The following is an 18,329-nucleotide window of genomic DNA, read 5'->3' on the forward strand; positions in this document are numbered from 1 at the left end:
AATATGAAATCAATATACCTACATTTATTTCAAGCAGTAAATTATAATGAGAAGCAGTGATAGCTTGTGGGTTAGGTTTCGGCTCTCCAATCGTGGAGAACGAGTTCGAGCCCCGGCACGCACCACTGACATTTCGGAGTTATGTGCGTTTTTAAATTAAGCAATTTAGATAATCGGCTTGCTTTATACGGCGAAGGAAAACATCGTGAGGAAACCTGCATACCTGAGAGTTATCCACAATGTTCTCAACGGCGTGTCATGTCTATAAATCCGCACTTGAAACCCTTCTCATTCTGAGGAAACCCGTGCGCTGAACTATATATAAAAACTTTTGAAACGTCAAGAATGTCTGTTTGTAGTAACTGTTTGGAAGGCAGATTCTACCGAGAAAATGCCGGAGAGAAACTCGGCAGTAGCTCTTTTCAAACATAAGGTTATAAATATATATTTAAACACCCAAGTGTTACAATAGTTTAAAACCAACTCTTAAAAAATTACTCACAGGTCAAGATTATTTCTTTCAAATGTAAAGGGCTAAGGTTATTAAATTCAATCCGAACCGTTAGTAGAGTCAATACAAACAGATTGACTTGACGTTTCAAAAATGAAATAGACCTACTTGAAATAAATGAATTATGAATTATAATTACTTTTTAACTTCAATAATGTACCTTTATTTTATGAAAATTAAGCTTAATTTGCTATACTCCACGAAAAGCAGGAGAATCTATGGTGTCATTTATAGTTTCTTCAATCCTTATACTACACACCAAACAGATCTTCGGCAATGTACCCTCTACGCACGTTTCGCTCCGAAACCGAAGCATCCTCAGGACATGTTAACTTTACAATGAATAATTGTTGAGTTATTGTAAAACTTAAAGGGACTCACAGATGGACGGACTGTCAATTTGCTTATATAACTAACCAAGTATATTCGAATCCTTTACTTCACATGCTCAGACAAAATGCTATACATTAAACGGACCCATAAAACCGAGGATTATAGAGCGGCGTGGATTACGGAATGGGTAGAAATTTAGCGATTTTTAATTGCACTTGTATACAGTAATAAAAATTATCATTAAATGTCTCATTTCTCAGAGTTACTTTTTATAATTGAACAATTACAAAACTGGCCAAGTGCGAGTCAGCCTCGCGCACAAAAGGATCTGTACCATTATCTATTAAAACGTCAAAGAATTATGTCTGTTGTATGGGAGCTTCCCATTTAAATCCTCCTAATATTTATTTCGTTTATTTTTAAAGTGAATATATAACTTCACATTCTTAGAATAGACGCAAGCGACAACCTGTTGCCGTTATGAATATCGGGCAAAACAATCGCGTCTGTTGTAAGGAAGGAAATATTTATTTTATTCTTATTTTTAGTATTTGTTGTAGTTTAAGCAACAGAAAATTTCAACTTTCTAACTATCCCGGTTCATTAGATATGGCCTTGTGACAGACGGTCAGACAGACAGATGGACTGAGTCTTAGTAAAAAATTGTCTAATAGGGCCCCGTTTTACCATTTGGATACGGGACCCTAAAAGCTCGTCCAGAATCCAGACAATAGGTAGTAAACATAGCCTACTGAGATAATACCCATTAGGTTTTTCTAAGGGTTTTTTATGGCATATTTAATTTCATAACTGTTTTTGAGACCTCACCTGATGTTCTTTGTTTCAACGAGCTGGCGCCAGAGTTCTTCGTCCGTTTATTTTGTCATATGCTTATTTTGTTTTCAGGTGGACGGCTACGGATTCCCCACCCTAGAAGGCCTGGTGGGCTTGTACTCTGACGGCGTGAACGAGCGAGGCTACTTCATGGCAGTGCTAGAGGCTTCCCGCGAGTGCCTCATGAGGAACCACGACAAGTTCTCCCGTACTGTTCCTATGGGTGAGGATTCCATTATTTACTCTTGTTTTGTTTTTTTTCTAAGTGAAAAACCACCGCCTATAAACAGCAACACTTGGTAGTACATGCAAGGAACACGTCCTGCAACGTGCCATCCTGTTTCCATCAACCATGGATATGGTATGGTATGATATGCCTGTAATTACACCGGCAACCACGCCCCACAGACCGGAACACGTCATTGCTGCTTGGCGGCAGAATGACGAGCTCTGTACGTATCTGTATTTTGGGCGGTGTGCAGACGGCAGATCTGGATACAGTTGTCACCACCCTTCCTCTTCCCGCGACTATCATAATATGATAGTTTCAAAAACGAGAGACTGTTTATTCCACTTCACTACAAGTTAGCCCCTGACTGCAATCTCCCTGATAAGTGATCTAAGATGGTAGCGGGCTAACCTGTTAGGGAGTATGGTAGTCCCCTAATAGGTTTCTACGCACTGGAACACTAAATCGCTTAGCACGTCTTTGTGGTAGGTTACTAGGTAATATATTAGCTTGCGTTATTTAACAGTGCATCGGTAGGTTGAACAGTAAACAAGTATGGAAATAAAGTGTTCGTACAGAAATAGCATTGGCAATAACATAGTAAAACACATCATAAAACAAACAGAAAACCAAACATTCAAGAGAAATATATTGAAACTAAATCTAAAGGCCAAAACATAATTAAGTCAAAAATCAAAAATGTTCAAAATTACAAATGTTAGAGGTTATTTATCTGTATGTTAGAGGCATTTGTCTGGGAGTTTGTGTATTTTGTACGTATTTATGTATATTATTCATACAAATATTCAAGGGCTAACATGTAGTGGAAAATAAAAAACATATATTATTTTTATACAAAACGCGTTGTCTACATTAACTTTGCCAAGCCAACCATATCTAAGAATTTTTTATTTAACTAGTTCATTTATTATTTCAGATAACGGCCGGAATTGCGACATATCTTTCAACATCTTCGAATGCATCTCCGATCGTATCGGAGAATACTGCGGCAACTCTGGACTTTGAAAATAATATAAAACTTCTCTTTTTCCTTACAATTATTTACTTTTTCTGTATAATATAACTGAGAGAACGTTTTCATTGGTTAATTACTCGGTTGCCGAGAATCATCGGTGGGTTAACATCGAGTGAAATTTGCCGATCGGTCAGGATGCGGGTAAATATTGGATGGAATTTTCCAGTCAGTTTCATACTATTGCAAATAACATCCAATAAACATCCATAGCTAGCTATTGGGGCCTTAAATGTTACATAAGCAGAATTATTACAATTACAAGGAAATAACGCACAGCATTTTTCCTTGAAACGACCAAAACTTTCAAGTCGTCATGAACTCATATAGTTAGTCGGACTGTTACCAATTTCACGGACAACAATTCTAGGCTTTCACCTATTTAATATAACTCTTTTAGCGGTTGTAACTCATCATCCTGGTCACGGTATCTCGAAGGTGGAATTAAAACAAAAGGTAAAATTATTTCAATTTATAATGAATTCTTTGATTATAATACCCCTACTCGGTTCTAAGCGAGTACTTAAAGGTTTTTAAACATTCTGGCAATCACAGAAAATGCGTTTCGTTTTCGAGCATAGACTATGTGTATAAAAAAACTACTAATCATCCTCATATCATCAAAAATAAGCTACGTAATACTTCAATGGCCCCATAGACCTCCATTCTGGAATGAGCTGGAGACATAGATCATAGACCAATGGGTCTCGTTTTCAAAATTCAAAATTCAAAATTCATTTATTTCAAGTAGGCCTAATATAAGCACTTTTGAAACGTCAAGTCTGTCTGTTTGTAGTGATTCTACCACCGGTTCGGAAGGCAGATTCTACCGAGAAGAAGCCGGCAAGAAACTCAGCAGTTGCTCTTTTCCAACATCAACAATTTACATTTTGTATTTTAACATTCATTTTTCTATCTTGTGAGAGCTGAAAGCGGAGCCGGATGCTTCCAAGCAACCTTGTCATTAAAAAATTCATCAATTGTATAGTAACCTCGCTCTAATAAATGTGTTTTAACAAATTCTTTAAACTTGTGCATTGGCAGGTCCAAAATCACCTTAGGAATCATATTATAAAAGCGTATACTCAATCCCACAAATGATCCCTGTACCTTACGCAGACGATATGCAGATGACACTAATTTATGACCATTTCTTGTAAGTCGACTGTTTATGTCCACTTTTTGTTTATAAAGACTAATATGTTGTCTTACAAATACTATATTGTTATAAATATATTGTGAAGCTACAGTAAGTATGCCTATTTCTTTAAACTTCTCACGGAGTTTAAGAGACCTTTGTGTCGATACTTCAATCCGGGATAGTAGGCTTAGATAAACAATTACAAAGTCACAAATATTGCCTGTATTAGCACTCGATGTCTCCCGCATCACAAAAGCATTTTCCCTAAACCAGAAAACCTGTCTACTTACCTAAAATAAATACTTTATTGTGATAAAAAAAATCAGAAAATATTGTTCGCGACAAGTCGACATTGCAAAGAGGTATGAGGTAAAGCGGGGAATGGAGTGTTCTACCCTGTGGCGTGCATAGAGGGTATGCACAGGGTATGCAGATGATATAAAATGAAGAAAATAACCAGTACGAGTTATAAATACTTAAGGGTAGGGTTTTATAACTCTTACAATGCCTATTCGTTAGTTTTTTTATAACTCTTAACCTCTATGCACGCCACTGGCTTCTACTCTCACAACGCTCACGCCATTTTTTACCGACTTGATACAAAAAGGAGAAGGCGATCAATTCGGTTGTTATTTTTATGTATATGCGGTTAAATTCCGTCATATATAAACGGATGTGCAGAATTATTTAGTTGTTCGAAAGGGGTTTATTCCGAAATGGTTTCATTTAAATTTCATATAGAAGATGAAGAGTTTCGGAGCCAGACAACGGAACTCTTCAAAAAATTACAGCAAATCAACCGCGATTGCTAATATCGCATTTACAGTTTACGCAATCAAAGTCAAAGTCAAAGTCAAAATCTCTATTCAAGTAGGCCCATAGGTTGCACTTATGAAGTTATGATGCGTAAATTACATGAGAATTACACGGTAGTGAGATGATGGCGATAACCATATTCGTAAACTTAAAACTAAAGCTACGAGGGTTCCAAACGCGTCCTGGTCTAAGAATAAGCCCACAACAAACTTAGCCGGGTGTTTTTTTTGTTATTACCATCTCACATTGTCATTTAAAATTATTAGAAGAGCCACCTGGTTAGAGCAACAATTCACACCCAAGCTTTTTTATCGATTACGTAGTCCGTTATACTATAATAGACTAGGCTTTTCTATAAGCTTACGTTTAATACAAAACGTAAGCTGTACACTAGAGCATAGACAATGTCTACATATATGTGTATAAAGGTATGTGTGTCACAAACGTATTCAGTATAACGGCGTGCACAAATTTTTTATCAAAGCTAGTTTTTCAAATTTTTGAACAACTGAAAGATAATTGTAGCACATAGTTTTCAAGCTTGATTATTACAAAAGAATATTTACTTTATACTTGGTATGAAATTTATTATCAAAGTCGGTTTATTTTTATTTTTATCGTAGTGCTGCGCGAATTCACGTTTGAAGCCTTTATCAATTTAAATCTCTTATTACCGATATTGTTTTAAGCATGTTTGCGACGTGTTTACATTTTTTCACTTACTATGGATGTAATCCCATTTCGATGCAATAAGTACATGTGAATAAATGTGTTAAAAACTATAATATATTAGTTACCATTAAAAATAATTATAAGCTAACATTAAGTTCCACTCTCACGTAGTATTATTTAGTTTATTTTTTATTTTTGGTGCCTGTCCGATTAGCGAAGGTTGGCTGCCAGCTTCCTACACATCTGTTTATTCAAAGCCACAAAAAAAATACTCTTCTTGTTTATTTTTTTAAGGTTCCGTACCCGAAGGCTAAAATGGGATCCTATTACTGAGAATCCGCTCTCCGTGCGTCTGTCTGTCTAGTGTCTTGATCGTTAGAACGATGAAATTTACGCAGAAGAATGAATGAATAATATACTTTTATTGCACACCACAAAAGTAAATAAAAAAAGAAAAGTATAACAAAACAACGTACCTATACAATTTGGCGGCCATATCGCTTCATAGCGATTTCTTCCAGGCATCCAATGGCGAAGATAAAAATACAGAAAATACATAGTTAGGTGGTGCATATATACATATACCCATAAAATAAATATTTAATTACTTAAATATATATATATATATAACAATATCTTTAACTAAAGTCAAATATGAAGTAAATAAATAAATAACTATCATTATAAATATAATAGGTATATAAAAATTCTATTTATTTCTTGTAGATGATGTATTTCTTTTTCCGCTATTAGAACAAATACTAAATAACAGAATAAAAAAAAAATTAAGGGTCTACTATACGTGTTTTTTTACCATTTTATAGATAATGGTGCGGAAACCTTCGTGCGCGAGTCCGCTCTCACTTGGCTGGTTTATATATTTTTTAGATGATACATTTTGTGAAAATTTCAACTCCCTAACTATATGGATTCAGATAGCCCGTTGTCAAGCGATGGATAGAAAGACAGATTCTTATAATAGCCCGCTGTTGTCTCTATGGGTACGGAAATATAAGAAATTAATTCTGAAACTCTTCGTATATTTGTTTGTGCGACAAGTAACATCGAGCCTTTACCGCTGGATTAGCGTAAACGACAAATTCAAAAATAATCCAGAAGAATATTTAAATACAGTCCCTTTTGAAAAATTTAGATTTATCGGTTGTTTAATAATAATAATAATAAATATACTACGACAATACACACATCGCCACCTAGCCCCAAAGTAAGCGTAGCTTGTGTTATGGGTACTAAGATGACTGATGAATATTTTTATGAATTATATATACATAAATACTTAGAAAATACATATAAACACCCAGACACTGAAAAACACTTATTGCTCATCACACAAACATTTTCCAGTTGTGGGAATCGAACCCACGGCCTTGGACTCAGAAAGCAGGGTCGCTGCCCACTGCGCCAGTCGGCCGTCAAACGGCCGACTGGCGCATGGTCTGGCGTTGACGGTGAAGGCTCGATATTTTATACCCAAAAAACTCACCTTATAAAATATTTCGATCTGGCAGAATGTTCCATTCCCATATTAAACCCTATTCATATTTTTGATACTTTATATTATCTTATAAAAGTGTGTGCGTTAGTTTGTAAGATAGCTGTAGTGTATTAAAAACTACTAAATAATTATTGTGATTCTCATTAACTATTACCACTTTAGATGATAAGTGTTCGTAAGAATAAAAATGAAATAAAATTAAAAAAAAAAAACTATCAATATACTAATTTATAAATGCAAGTATAAAAACAAGACACGGGTGCGGTTGGGAGCGAAGTTCTGTACAATCTAGCTCATGACTGATATCCGAACGCGGGACTGAACCGTAAGACGCGCGGGGAGGGGGCATAACGCTTTTTCCTTACGTGACGATCCTACCGAGAGTGAAGAAACTTTGTTCCAATAATGTAACAAACATATACCTAACTTTAATGTAACAAAATTCAAATCAATTCTTAACCTTTTTTTTTGCTTGATTTGTATAAGTCCACCTTACTACGACCTATAGTTGTAACCTATAACTGTTCTTCTTATTTACAATCTTTTCCACAGCCTTGGATCACTAAGAGAGACTTCTATTCTAGATAAGTGTTTCCTCGTACTCTTTTTTTTTTCTATATTCTTCGTCACTTTGGTACTAAATACTTTGAATAAACAAATATTGTTTGCTAGATTCGTTTTCAACTGTTAAAGGTGGGACCTTAATTAATAATTAAATATAATGTAAACTCATTATATGTTTGATTTTTCACGTAAATTTAACTTCATGATAACATCTAGATAATATAACATCGCAAAAGAAAGAAAATCCAAGTAAAATGGGACTTTATTTTTTTGTTGCATTACAGATAGTATTTTTTCCATAATTTAATGTACCTAATTTGGTAAAGCTGAATGCGTTAAAGTAATCAAATCCCACTTTCGGTTTACGTTTTAAGTTTAGGTATATTGGAAGTAATGTAAAAGTGATGTAATATGATAGGTTTCTCTCCGTCTTTGAATATCCTTAAACTTTGATAAATAAATAGCGAACGCACGTATAGAATTTATATAATCTTAACCTAGACCTTAAAGCTTTATAACGAACTGATAGATTAATTTACTTTTAAGTTAACATCAATAAATATTGTAAATAGCACGACATCTTTATTTTCATTATCCCCTGGTATCCCTTTTCAGATCATCGAAGTATGGCTAAGGTTAGAAGGCTATTTTATGTGATGTCACTAGGGACCTAAAAGCGTTCAAAGCACGTTTTTATAGTATCTAATAATTGACGGAAGAAGCCCACCAACCCGAATTGGAGCAGCGTGGTGGGTTTGCTCTTAGACTGTCTCTCCTATGAGGCACGAGGCCTGTGGCCAGCAGTGGGACTTAAATACCCACCTGCCTATATACGTACCGTAGCTGCTTATCCAGGGAACACGCCCAATAAAGTGTCCAACAACCTAGCGTAATAAGGCTCATGTACCTGCAATTGAACTGACAACTACGCTCTTTAGCCGTCTCTCAACTTACATAATTCAATAAGATTTTATCGATGTCGATAGAAAAAATACAAAGACCCGGCTGACACAGGATTAAGAATATACAGCATAGAAACCACTCCACTTTAGTAGTGTTTCTCAAACAGGCGGTAATCATTTGATTCCATTTTTTTTATATAATTAAATAATAAATAAATAAATCTACTACGACACCTAGCCCCAAAGTAAGCGTAGCTTGTGTTATGGGTACAAAGATGACTGATGAATATTTTATGAATAATATACATATATACATATAAACACACAGACACTGAAAAAACGTTCATGTTCATCACACAACCATTTTCCAGTTGTGCGAATCGAACCCACGGCCTTGGACTCAGAAAGCAGGGTGGCTGCCCACTGCGCCAATCGGCCGTCAAAATAATGCATTAAGCAGTTGACAGTAAATATTTTAAAGTTATCAACGTATACCATAAAAAGTGAAAATTGAGAAAAAGTATGTGAGCTAGCACATTCCGTGCCTTAGTTACTCTTTATTACATCATCTACCTTCCAATAAAAGTCCCGTCAAAATCGGTCCAGCCATGTCAGAGATTAGCCGTAACAAACAGACAGACGGACTGACAAAAATTGTGAAAAAAATATTTCGGTGTACGTATCGTATATAATATATTCATATACATGTAGTAAAAAAACGGTAATATCAATATTACAAACAGACATTCCAATTTTATTATAAGTATAGATGTATTAAATATTGGATAGAAGCAGGCATTACTTTACCGAACTCGATGATACAAAATTAAGCTCAATTTGCTACGCTCCGCGAAAAGCAGAAGAACGGTGGAAGTACGGTGTAATCTATAATTAAATAGTAGAACTGAACTTTGTTAAGTACTTAACAATTTGTCATTCAAAAGTCAACATCTCCTGAGGATGCTCTGGTGTCGGAGCGAAACGTGCGTAGTGCCAAAGATCTGTTTGGTGTGGTGGATTTAAACATTGAAGAAGTTTTAAATAACACCATACAGATTTTCCTGCTTTTCGCGGAGAATAGCAAATTAAGCTGGATTTTCTATATTAAGCTTATGCTTACAAACTTTAGTTCATGTAAGATTTTAATTCATAAACGACATACCATCGTTACACTTGGAAATGCCGCGTCACGTTCCTGCTATGGGGATTTTTTTTTTAAACGCTGGGTTGTATCAGTCCAGAAATATACAATGGAGCTTTCTGTCAAAAAGTTTCACTACCAGCCCGGAGAAAGGAACTGATTAGTGGTGTCCAAACTCGTGCCTCAGAGAGCACGTTACGTCATCGTATCAGTTATTATCACAAACGTCTGAAAAAGCCGTCGACCCGCTTTCAACTTAACTGCCATCGATTTTTTAGGACAGCTACTGATCGCAAGTTGCTTTAGAAATACCTACCTGTAGGCATACAAAACTTATCCAAAACTAGCAATGAAAATAATTATTAATAATAATGCAATGAGAATAATAAGTGTACTTAGTTTGTTAATAATCAAACAATAAACCTTAACAAGCATTAATAGTCACCAAATGCAATTAATTAATTATACCGACAATGCTGATTATTCACATCGTAATAAAATTTTCATAATCAGCGCAGCTTCCTACATGTTCCTACTCATAAACCACATAGGTTAGGAAACTGCCGTAATATCTAGCGTGAGATCACGTACAGGAGAAACGACTTTAATATTCGTTTTTTTTAAACGATTTATAATTTAATGTACCTAACTTCCTATGAATGTAAATCTAACTGTAAATATACTAACACAAGTGCGTAAGCATAATTTCGTGTAAACTAATTATAGACTCTTTTATTACTGCGTACTTTGGTATACTCATTTTTAATTACTTGTACTCTGCAGAATAACTCGGTTTAAATGTTGAGCTATTCGGCTAAGCTAGTCAGAGATTAATATCAGCTTAAGAATTCGCCATTCCTCTACATGCGCAATCTCTTCCCATTTCTGCACGCCTGGTATTGAGACTCGCGAAAAGTTGAAAAACATGGCATTCCCGTGGTTTGTTCAAGGGGGGACCCTTGCTTAAATATAGCGCTCTAGCCAACTAGGGAGGGACTTCATGTAACGGGAAAGCCAAAGAGCGTCTTTCAATTAAAGTAAACGTTTTTACGCCAACATGCACACATTTTTTAATACTCAAGCACTAAAGTCAAACTCGACAATTTTCTTGCTTATTTCCTATCAAAAGTGCTTATGAGTCACGCCTCTCCGAGGCTTTCGTTTCAATATTAGCAGTAACGTTGCTGATAAAGATTATGTATTAGGAAAGCCAAAGATTGTTGTTTTCTGTTAGAGCGCACGTTTTTACGCCACCATGCATACATTTTTTAATACTCGATCCCGAAAGTGAAACTCCCAATTTTTTTGCCTACTATCCTATAGTGCTGATAATTCGTGCCTCTTCTCTTTTGTTGCGAGTCTTTAGCTCAAATATCAGCAGCAATATAGCTAAACTTCCCATGATATTCCAATCTGGGTCACTTTGATGAACATCAGCTTAAGAATTCGCCATTACTCTACATGCGCAACCTCTTCCCATTTCTGCACGCCTGGTATTGAGACTCGCGAAAACTTGAAAACATGGCATTCCCGTGGTTTGTTCAAGGGGGGACCCTTGCTTAAATAAAGTGCTCTAGCCAACGAGGGATATGTAACGGGAAAGCCAAAGAGCGCTGCTTTCAATTAAAGTAAACGTTTTTACGCCAACATGCACACATATTTTAATACTCAAGCACAAAAGTCAAACTCGACAATTTTCTTGCTTATTTCCTATCAAATGTGCTTATGAGTCACGCCTCTCCGAGGGTTTCTTTTCAATATTAGCAGTAATGTTGCTGATAAAGGTTATGTATCAGGAAAGCCAAAGAGTGTTGTTTTCTGTTAGAGCGCACTTTTGTACGCCACCATGCATACATTTTTTAATACTTGATCCTGAATCGGCATCGTCCAGGAATGCTTAATCGGTTGGCGGCTTTGTCGATATGGTGGTGAGAAAATTCGCATACCAAAAGTTAGAAGAAATAATGCCGCCTAGCTCCTAGCCTATCATAAAGCACCGCAAAGTACAAAGCGTGAACAAAATTGACGATCCTTATCAACGATTGTCTATCCGCGTGTCCCACGACCTCCCCAATTCGTTTGTATTTGCCTACTAAATTCAATTGTATGTAAGTATGAAAGATAAGAACAAACAATTAATTACTCAGGTCCTACCTAACAAGACACTTTAGTAATAAATCCGGGAATTTTAGTTAATATTTTTTAGCGATGAGTTTTTGTATGCACGTTCTCAGGGTATTGTAATTAAGTGCTCAAAGATAATGAGAATCACAACGTTATATTATTCTGAAAATGTATGTTTTTTTTATCTTTGAAATATTAGCTTTTGGGTATAGGATCTTTGAATAGTGCACGTCGACTATTGATAGTTATTTCATTCAGCAGTTTTAGAGTACATCCCGGGCACTGGCATTATATGTACTAATAGATATTTATAACAGAAAATCAGACTTACAATAAGCAAGTACAAAAAGTGTTCGATAATCTCAACACTCAGCCATGAGGCAGCCACCGTGAAGATCTGATGAAGATGACCTTCGCTGCTCCATTGTGCGCCCTCCGACCTCCGCCCTACTCCCTGCAGTTGAGCACTTAATTACCAACTAGTACTAACAAGTGTTACAAGTAAATGCTTTTTAAGAATAGTTTAATAACCGGTTAAGTGCATGTTTAATAAATATACTAAGACAATGCACACATCGCCATCTAGCCCCAAAGTAAGCGTAGCTTCTGTTATGGGTACTAAGATAACTGATGAATATTTTTATAAATAATAAACATAAATACTTATAAAATACACATTAAAACCCAGACACTGAAAAACATTCAAGTTCATCACACAAACATTTTCCAGTTGTGGGAATCGAACCCACGGCCTTGAACTCAGAAAGCAGGGTCGCTACCCACTGCGACAATCGGTGTCAAATGAATGTATACCTATGTACCTATCTACACGCTATAGGCATATCTACATAAAGCGTTGCTAGGCATCCGGATAAAACCGGGCATAGTTAGGCTTTTCGATAAGGCCAAAATAAACGGTGTCCGGTTTGACAGGCTTTTGTTAGGCTTTTTACGTTTCGCAAAAGAGCGAGCGCCGAGCGTGGGCGAAACAAAATCCTCAATAATGAGGGGTGTCCGGCCTCTTAAGCCAAAAGTCCGGCCAAACTAGCTGGTCTGTCCGGCTATTAGGTTTGGCGACCTGGCAACCCTATCTACGTTTATCATCTATCTTATATATAGGGTCAAAATTATCTGTTGCTGAATTAAAACGGCTCGGTCATCAATCGGCTTCTCTTGTAGAGAAGGTCCTCTCAGTTTTACCTCGGTCTGTTTATACGCTTACTCCTCTTAAACCTAGAAACTTAGATAATTTACCATAGTATAGTAGAACCTTAATAGATAGTTATATGCTGTTGTGGACTTTTTTATAACTATTAAAGAGTAACAAATTCGGCATACATTGTAGTAACGTAATAGTTACTTTAACCGTTTACGCATCGCACGCACGGAATCTCTCATTTTTAATTTTTTCGCTCCATTCCTATTGGTCGTAACATGTAATTAAATAGTGTTTAATCTTCTTCAATAAATGGAAAGTCCACAACAAAACGAATTTTCAAAATTGGTTCAGTCACACAAACTTTACCTCATTACAACATTAATGTTACCGAAAAATAAATTTACATAGCACCTTCACTATTTTTTTCAATGAATACCCGTTAAAATTGGGTCGTTAGTTTCTTACATTATGAAACAAATTGGTACTACCATTTTTTTTATCCTACCTAGCTATGCCTGGAAGTTCATCTTGTGTTATGTAAAGATGCAGTATAAGATGGTAGCGGGCTAACCAGCACGGCTAGTATGGGCACGAGGCATCTCCCCGGGAAAAGGATAAAAATGTATCTCTTCCCACAGCTTTAACAACTCTCAGAAATAATATCCAAATAATATATGTGTAGTAAACAACGGGGGTAAACTTCTCCTATTCCAAGTTCCCATGCGTTAGTATAATTTATATCCCTTGTTATCGGGGATAATCCCTTGGATGTAATCGGGGGATATAGTGTTTGTCTCCTATTTGCTAGGCCTGCTGACAGAGCTATGATTGATAATACCCTACCCCTAATCGGTTTCAATCGCGTCCTACCGGAAAGCAGCGAATTTTAATGGAATTAAAAAACGGACGAAGCGCTAGCTACTAATATTATAAATGTCAATGTAAGTTTGTTTGTTACGCTTTCAAGCAAAAACTACTTAACCGATCCTCATGAAACTTTGTACACATATTCTTGGAAGTGTTAGAAGTAATATAGGATACTTTTTATCCCGACATTAAGCTCGGTTCCTTTGGGAGAGGGGATGAAAGTGTTTGACGATTTTACACCATAACTCCGACAAATTATAACCGATTTAAATAATTATGTTTGTACTATAGAGGTTATAATATGTATTTAATTTTGTCCAAACTTTGTGTTGATCTGATGAATTTGGTTGGAGAAAGAGGACAGAACTCCTCAGTGGACAGCAGCAAACCCCTCATTTAAGGCTTAGCGATAGTGAATACTTTAAATTTTTTTAGAACTACAACTAAATTGAATGCAAAATAAAAAAACAAAATCAAACGCAGACGAAGTCGCGGGCAAAAGTTAGTTATATATATAAAATGGCAATTAGTAACGCTTTGCATAGTGACAGAAAGAAGTTAACCATATTATTTAGTTTGACACAGTTTGCATACACTTGCCACCAAAATAGCAGTTCTTGGCCGGTCCCGGATGTAAAGAGGTCGCTTGAAAATCAGCGCTGTAGCGACGATCACTAAACCAACACCACAGATATGACACTGCCAACAAAGATATATATTTGTTTGTTTTTAGATTATTTAATTTTTATTTAGTTACGTATTATTAAGTTACTTCTTTTTATTATAGTTTAATTTACCATTGATATGTTTTTGTGTAGCGTGTACTCTATATGTTAATTCGTATTTGTTGTTCTTTTCCAGGAAAAGACTTATTGCACGACTCATGATGAAGAATCAGAGAGTGCTTTAAAAATTTTTTTTGCCTCATTTCGGCGGCTATTTTTATTATTATAGCCTTGTTAGTTCACGGAATCAAGATATTTTGCATACTATTGTCGACAAAATTTATTGTAGATTAATTCCATACTTTTAAAAAAATTGATTTAATAACAATGCTTAAAAAAAAAAACACTATTACAATTTTATAAACAAAAACAATCACCCTCCGCTTGCGCGGCTTTTGAATGCCCAAGAAACCTGCAGTCAGGGCTCCAGAGTGAGGAACCTCCTCACAATGCGCGCCGTTTCAATGACTACTAACTTATTATTATTTGGCCACTTGGCATAGTTTTTGAATCATGATAGAATAATTTAACACATCCTCATAATTAGAACACCCGATACAGGTAATTTATGCCTAATTAGTGATTTAACAGCTACCTCATGCTGCCTGATCACCTCGGGGTATTGTCTTCGAAAGACATAACTATATACCCGCACACCCTATCTACCAACAAACTAATATATCGTTACAAAACAATAGTCGGATGGAAGGACGTATGTTAATGGACCTATTAACCAATGTAACATGACCTGTGGTCTGAACGCGATTGATCGTGAGAGGTTGCACTTGAGAGGTCAAGTTTGAGAGGTGTTTCATCTCAGTGAGTACAATTCGGCGGTTAATCCGCGATGATCACACCGGAACGGGCATTGGTAGCGGTGTTTCCATTGTCCGATGTGGGTACAGGAAAACGCCCGTTACGATTAAGTTAGTACTAAACTAGTTACTACTATTATTAAGAGCAGTGATTTCGAATTAAATGATGCAAAAAAATTATAATACAAACTCTATTGTATTATAATTGACAACACCAAGGGCCATATTTTAATAAGAAGTAATATTATCTTATCAACTTTACACAGGCATCGCTAAACGCCCTACGAGTTCAGTATACTGATGGTTTCAGAATGCTGTTGGGCCGTTATTGTAGTGCATCAGAAATGTTCGCGAGGGCTCATACTGATGACTTTTTTGCCATCAGAAGAAAAAGAATAGCATCCTTGCTGAAAAGAACGTGGGAAAGCAGTAACGGCATTCTGAAAGCACTAATAAATCGATACGACTCTCCAATTTACAAGTTGTACATTAAACTCCACGTAGGGCTGCCTGGACGCAGAAAATTTAATTTGTAACTTTTTTTTTAAATTGCATATCAAAAAAAAAAATTAATGTAAGTTTTTTTTTGATTTAGTTTAGTTTTTCATTATTCCATTTATGTTATAGTGTTGTGCGTAGTGATGGGTCATAGATACCAAATAAATAAATAAATATATTAGGGACCGAGTTCGAACTCCAGCACGCACCTGTAGCTTTTCTCAGTTAGGTGCGTTTTAATCAATTAAAATATCAATAGCTTCAGTGGTGAACGAAAACATCGCGAGGAAACCTGCATGCCGGAGAGTTCTTCATAAAGTTCTCAAAGGTATGTGGAGTCCACCAATCCGCACTGGGCCAGCGTGGTGGAGTACGGCCTTAACCCCTTCTCATTGTGGGAGGAGACCCGTGCCCTGTAGTGGGCCGGTAATGGGTTGATATGATGATTATCTTATCTAACGAATATCGATAAAACTATTTATGCAACTATTAGTACTGAAGGTCATTTTAAGCCTTATGGCTTAAGGATTTGAATATAAGTAATGCAACAAACTAATGATGACTCATTAAATACAGTTATTTACTTAATTTAAGTTTTAGTAAAGCTGATTTTTTTTTTGATTGTTTATTTATTATTTACTATACTTATTAACGTGGCTTTATTATAAAATTAAAATTTTTGTTCAATCAAATGCAATCAAACAATGGTATTTTCTGGGTACAGCGCGTTCCCACAAATATTTTTCCATCACTTATTTAACTGGAGGTAAATTTTTATCATACTGAAACAAGTAGGTATACTACAATTTTTCAGGAATTAACTTGTTCAAATACAAACAAACTTTTTAGCTTTATTAAAATGGGTATATAGACAGTTGATTGCACGTGACTTCGTCTTTATTCTTTATTTATTCATAATTTATTGTTCAACCTTCGGGGCTATCTGGAATTACAAATAATTATATAATTTATAATAAAAACATCCTTCGGGTTGTTTTTAAAAGCCCACGTTTATATAAAAGCAATAACGTCACGAGTCTTGACGTGGTGTAATGGAAATAAGCTCAAACAGATCTCATCACAATTAGACATTTATTGCAGCGTTGTGAAACACCCCCAAGGTACCAGGAAGTGTAACAAACGCCGGACGCGGATATTAGTGAACTTGATAACTACTGGGCTTAATGGCTAAGAAGAACTTATAGAAATAGTAGTAAGTAACTTTTTGCAAGTCCGGAGAAGTATTTAATGCCATGCTAATACGACAGCCGATTGGCGACCCTGCTTTCTGAGCCCAAGGCCGTGGGTTCGATTCCCACTACTGGATAATGTTTGTGTGATGAGCATGTTTGTTTTTCAGTGTCTGGGTGTTTATATGTACATTCTAAGTATTTATGTATATAATTCATAAAAATATTCATCAGGCATCTTAGTACCCATAACACAAGCTACGCTTACTTTGGGGCTAGATGGCGGTGTGTGTATTATCGTAGTATATTTATTATTTATTTATTTATTTATTGATTTCTGCCGCCAATCAGCTTTGCTTTGTTTGATTGGGAGGGGCGTGGTTGTCGAAGTAATTTTTTATTTTATTCTATTTATTCCTCTACAAGTTAGCCCTTGTCTGCAATTTCACCTGGTGGTAAGTGATGATGCAATCTAAGATCGTAGCGGGCTAACCTGTTAGGGAGTATGGCAATCATACCCTTATAACACTAAATCACTTAGCGGCACGTCTTTGTCGGTAGGGTGGTAACTAGCCAAGGCCCAAACCTCCTAGATATTATTAAATCCCGAATTGCCCCTGCCAGGAATCGAACCCGGGAACTCTTACTTAAATTCACAGCGCTCACCGTTGCGCCAGAGACGTGAAAAGCACATGAGGCCTATATATACGCCTCAGGTTGAAAGAGACACGGTGGCATTATGTAAAACGTGCAGCCCTGTTCCTGAACGCACTGTGAAGTGTTGCCTTGCTACTACGTTTTTTTTTTTTTAACATAGTTGGCACAAAAGTTTCTTGTTAATAATTGCGAAAGTTTTTTTTTTTTTTTTGTCCTTCTTGCACGCGTTAACTAAGCAGCCAATAAACTTGATTTTAGGCATAATGTTAGTCGAAAGAACGGAGCGGTACTTTTTAGGAAAACTTAGTTCTCGGGGTTCCCGGAGTTCTCATGGAATTTGTAAAAACTGTAATAAACGCGAAACGAAATACGCAGACCCAACAGCTTGTAACATTATATCTAAGCACGAAAGTTTGTTGGTTTTTTTTTTGCGTAGAAGTAGTTGTTGGCAGTGGCCAGACGAGTGCCATTTTTATCTAGAAAAAATGCACATTCATTATTATTGTTAAAAATTCCGAACGGAATTTGATGAAATCTTATCATAGATACTGAAATACTACATAAACTACCTTTTATCCTTCTTCACGCAGTACCTTTCGCAT

At 36.1% G+C, this 18,329-nt stretch overlaps 1 protein-coding gene across 2 annotated transcripts in view; it reads left to right on the forward strand.

The window, feature by feature from the left end:
* LOC120625895 (general odorant-binding protein 70) overlaps window positions 1-6,055 on the forward strand; it is a 43,370-nt gene extending 37,315 nt beyond the window's left edge. The window contains exons 5-7 of one of the 2 annotated variants that reach the window (XR_005658829.1): window positions 1,751-1,901; window positions 2,845-3,396; window positions 5,864-6,055. Coding sequence is in view for 1 of the 2 variants with exons in the window: in XM_039893154.1 (XP_039749088.1) it covers window positions 1,751-1,901; window positions 2,845-2,933 (240 nt within the window). In the remaining variant the exon portion in view is untranslated. Of the gene's footprint in view, window positions 1-1,750; window positions 1,902-2,844; window positions 3,697-5,863 lie in introns of those variants that run through there. The other variant, XM_039893154.1, reaches the window with a different exon arrangement.
* The last annotated feature ends 12,274 nt before the right edge of the window (window positions 6,056-18,329 follow it).

Source organism: Pararge aegeria, chromosome 8 (assembly GCF_905163445.1).
Source record: "Pararge aegeria chromosome 8, ilParAegt1.1, whole genome shotgun sequence".
Classification (NCBI taxonomy): domain Eukaryota; kingdom Metazoa; phylum Arthropoda; class Insecta; order Lepidoptera; family Nymphalidae; genus Pararge; species Pararge aegeria.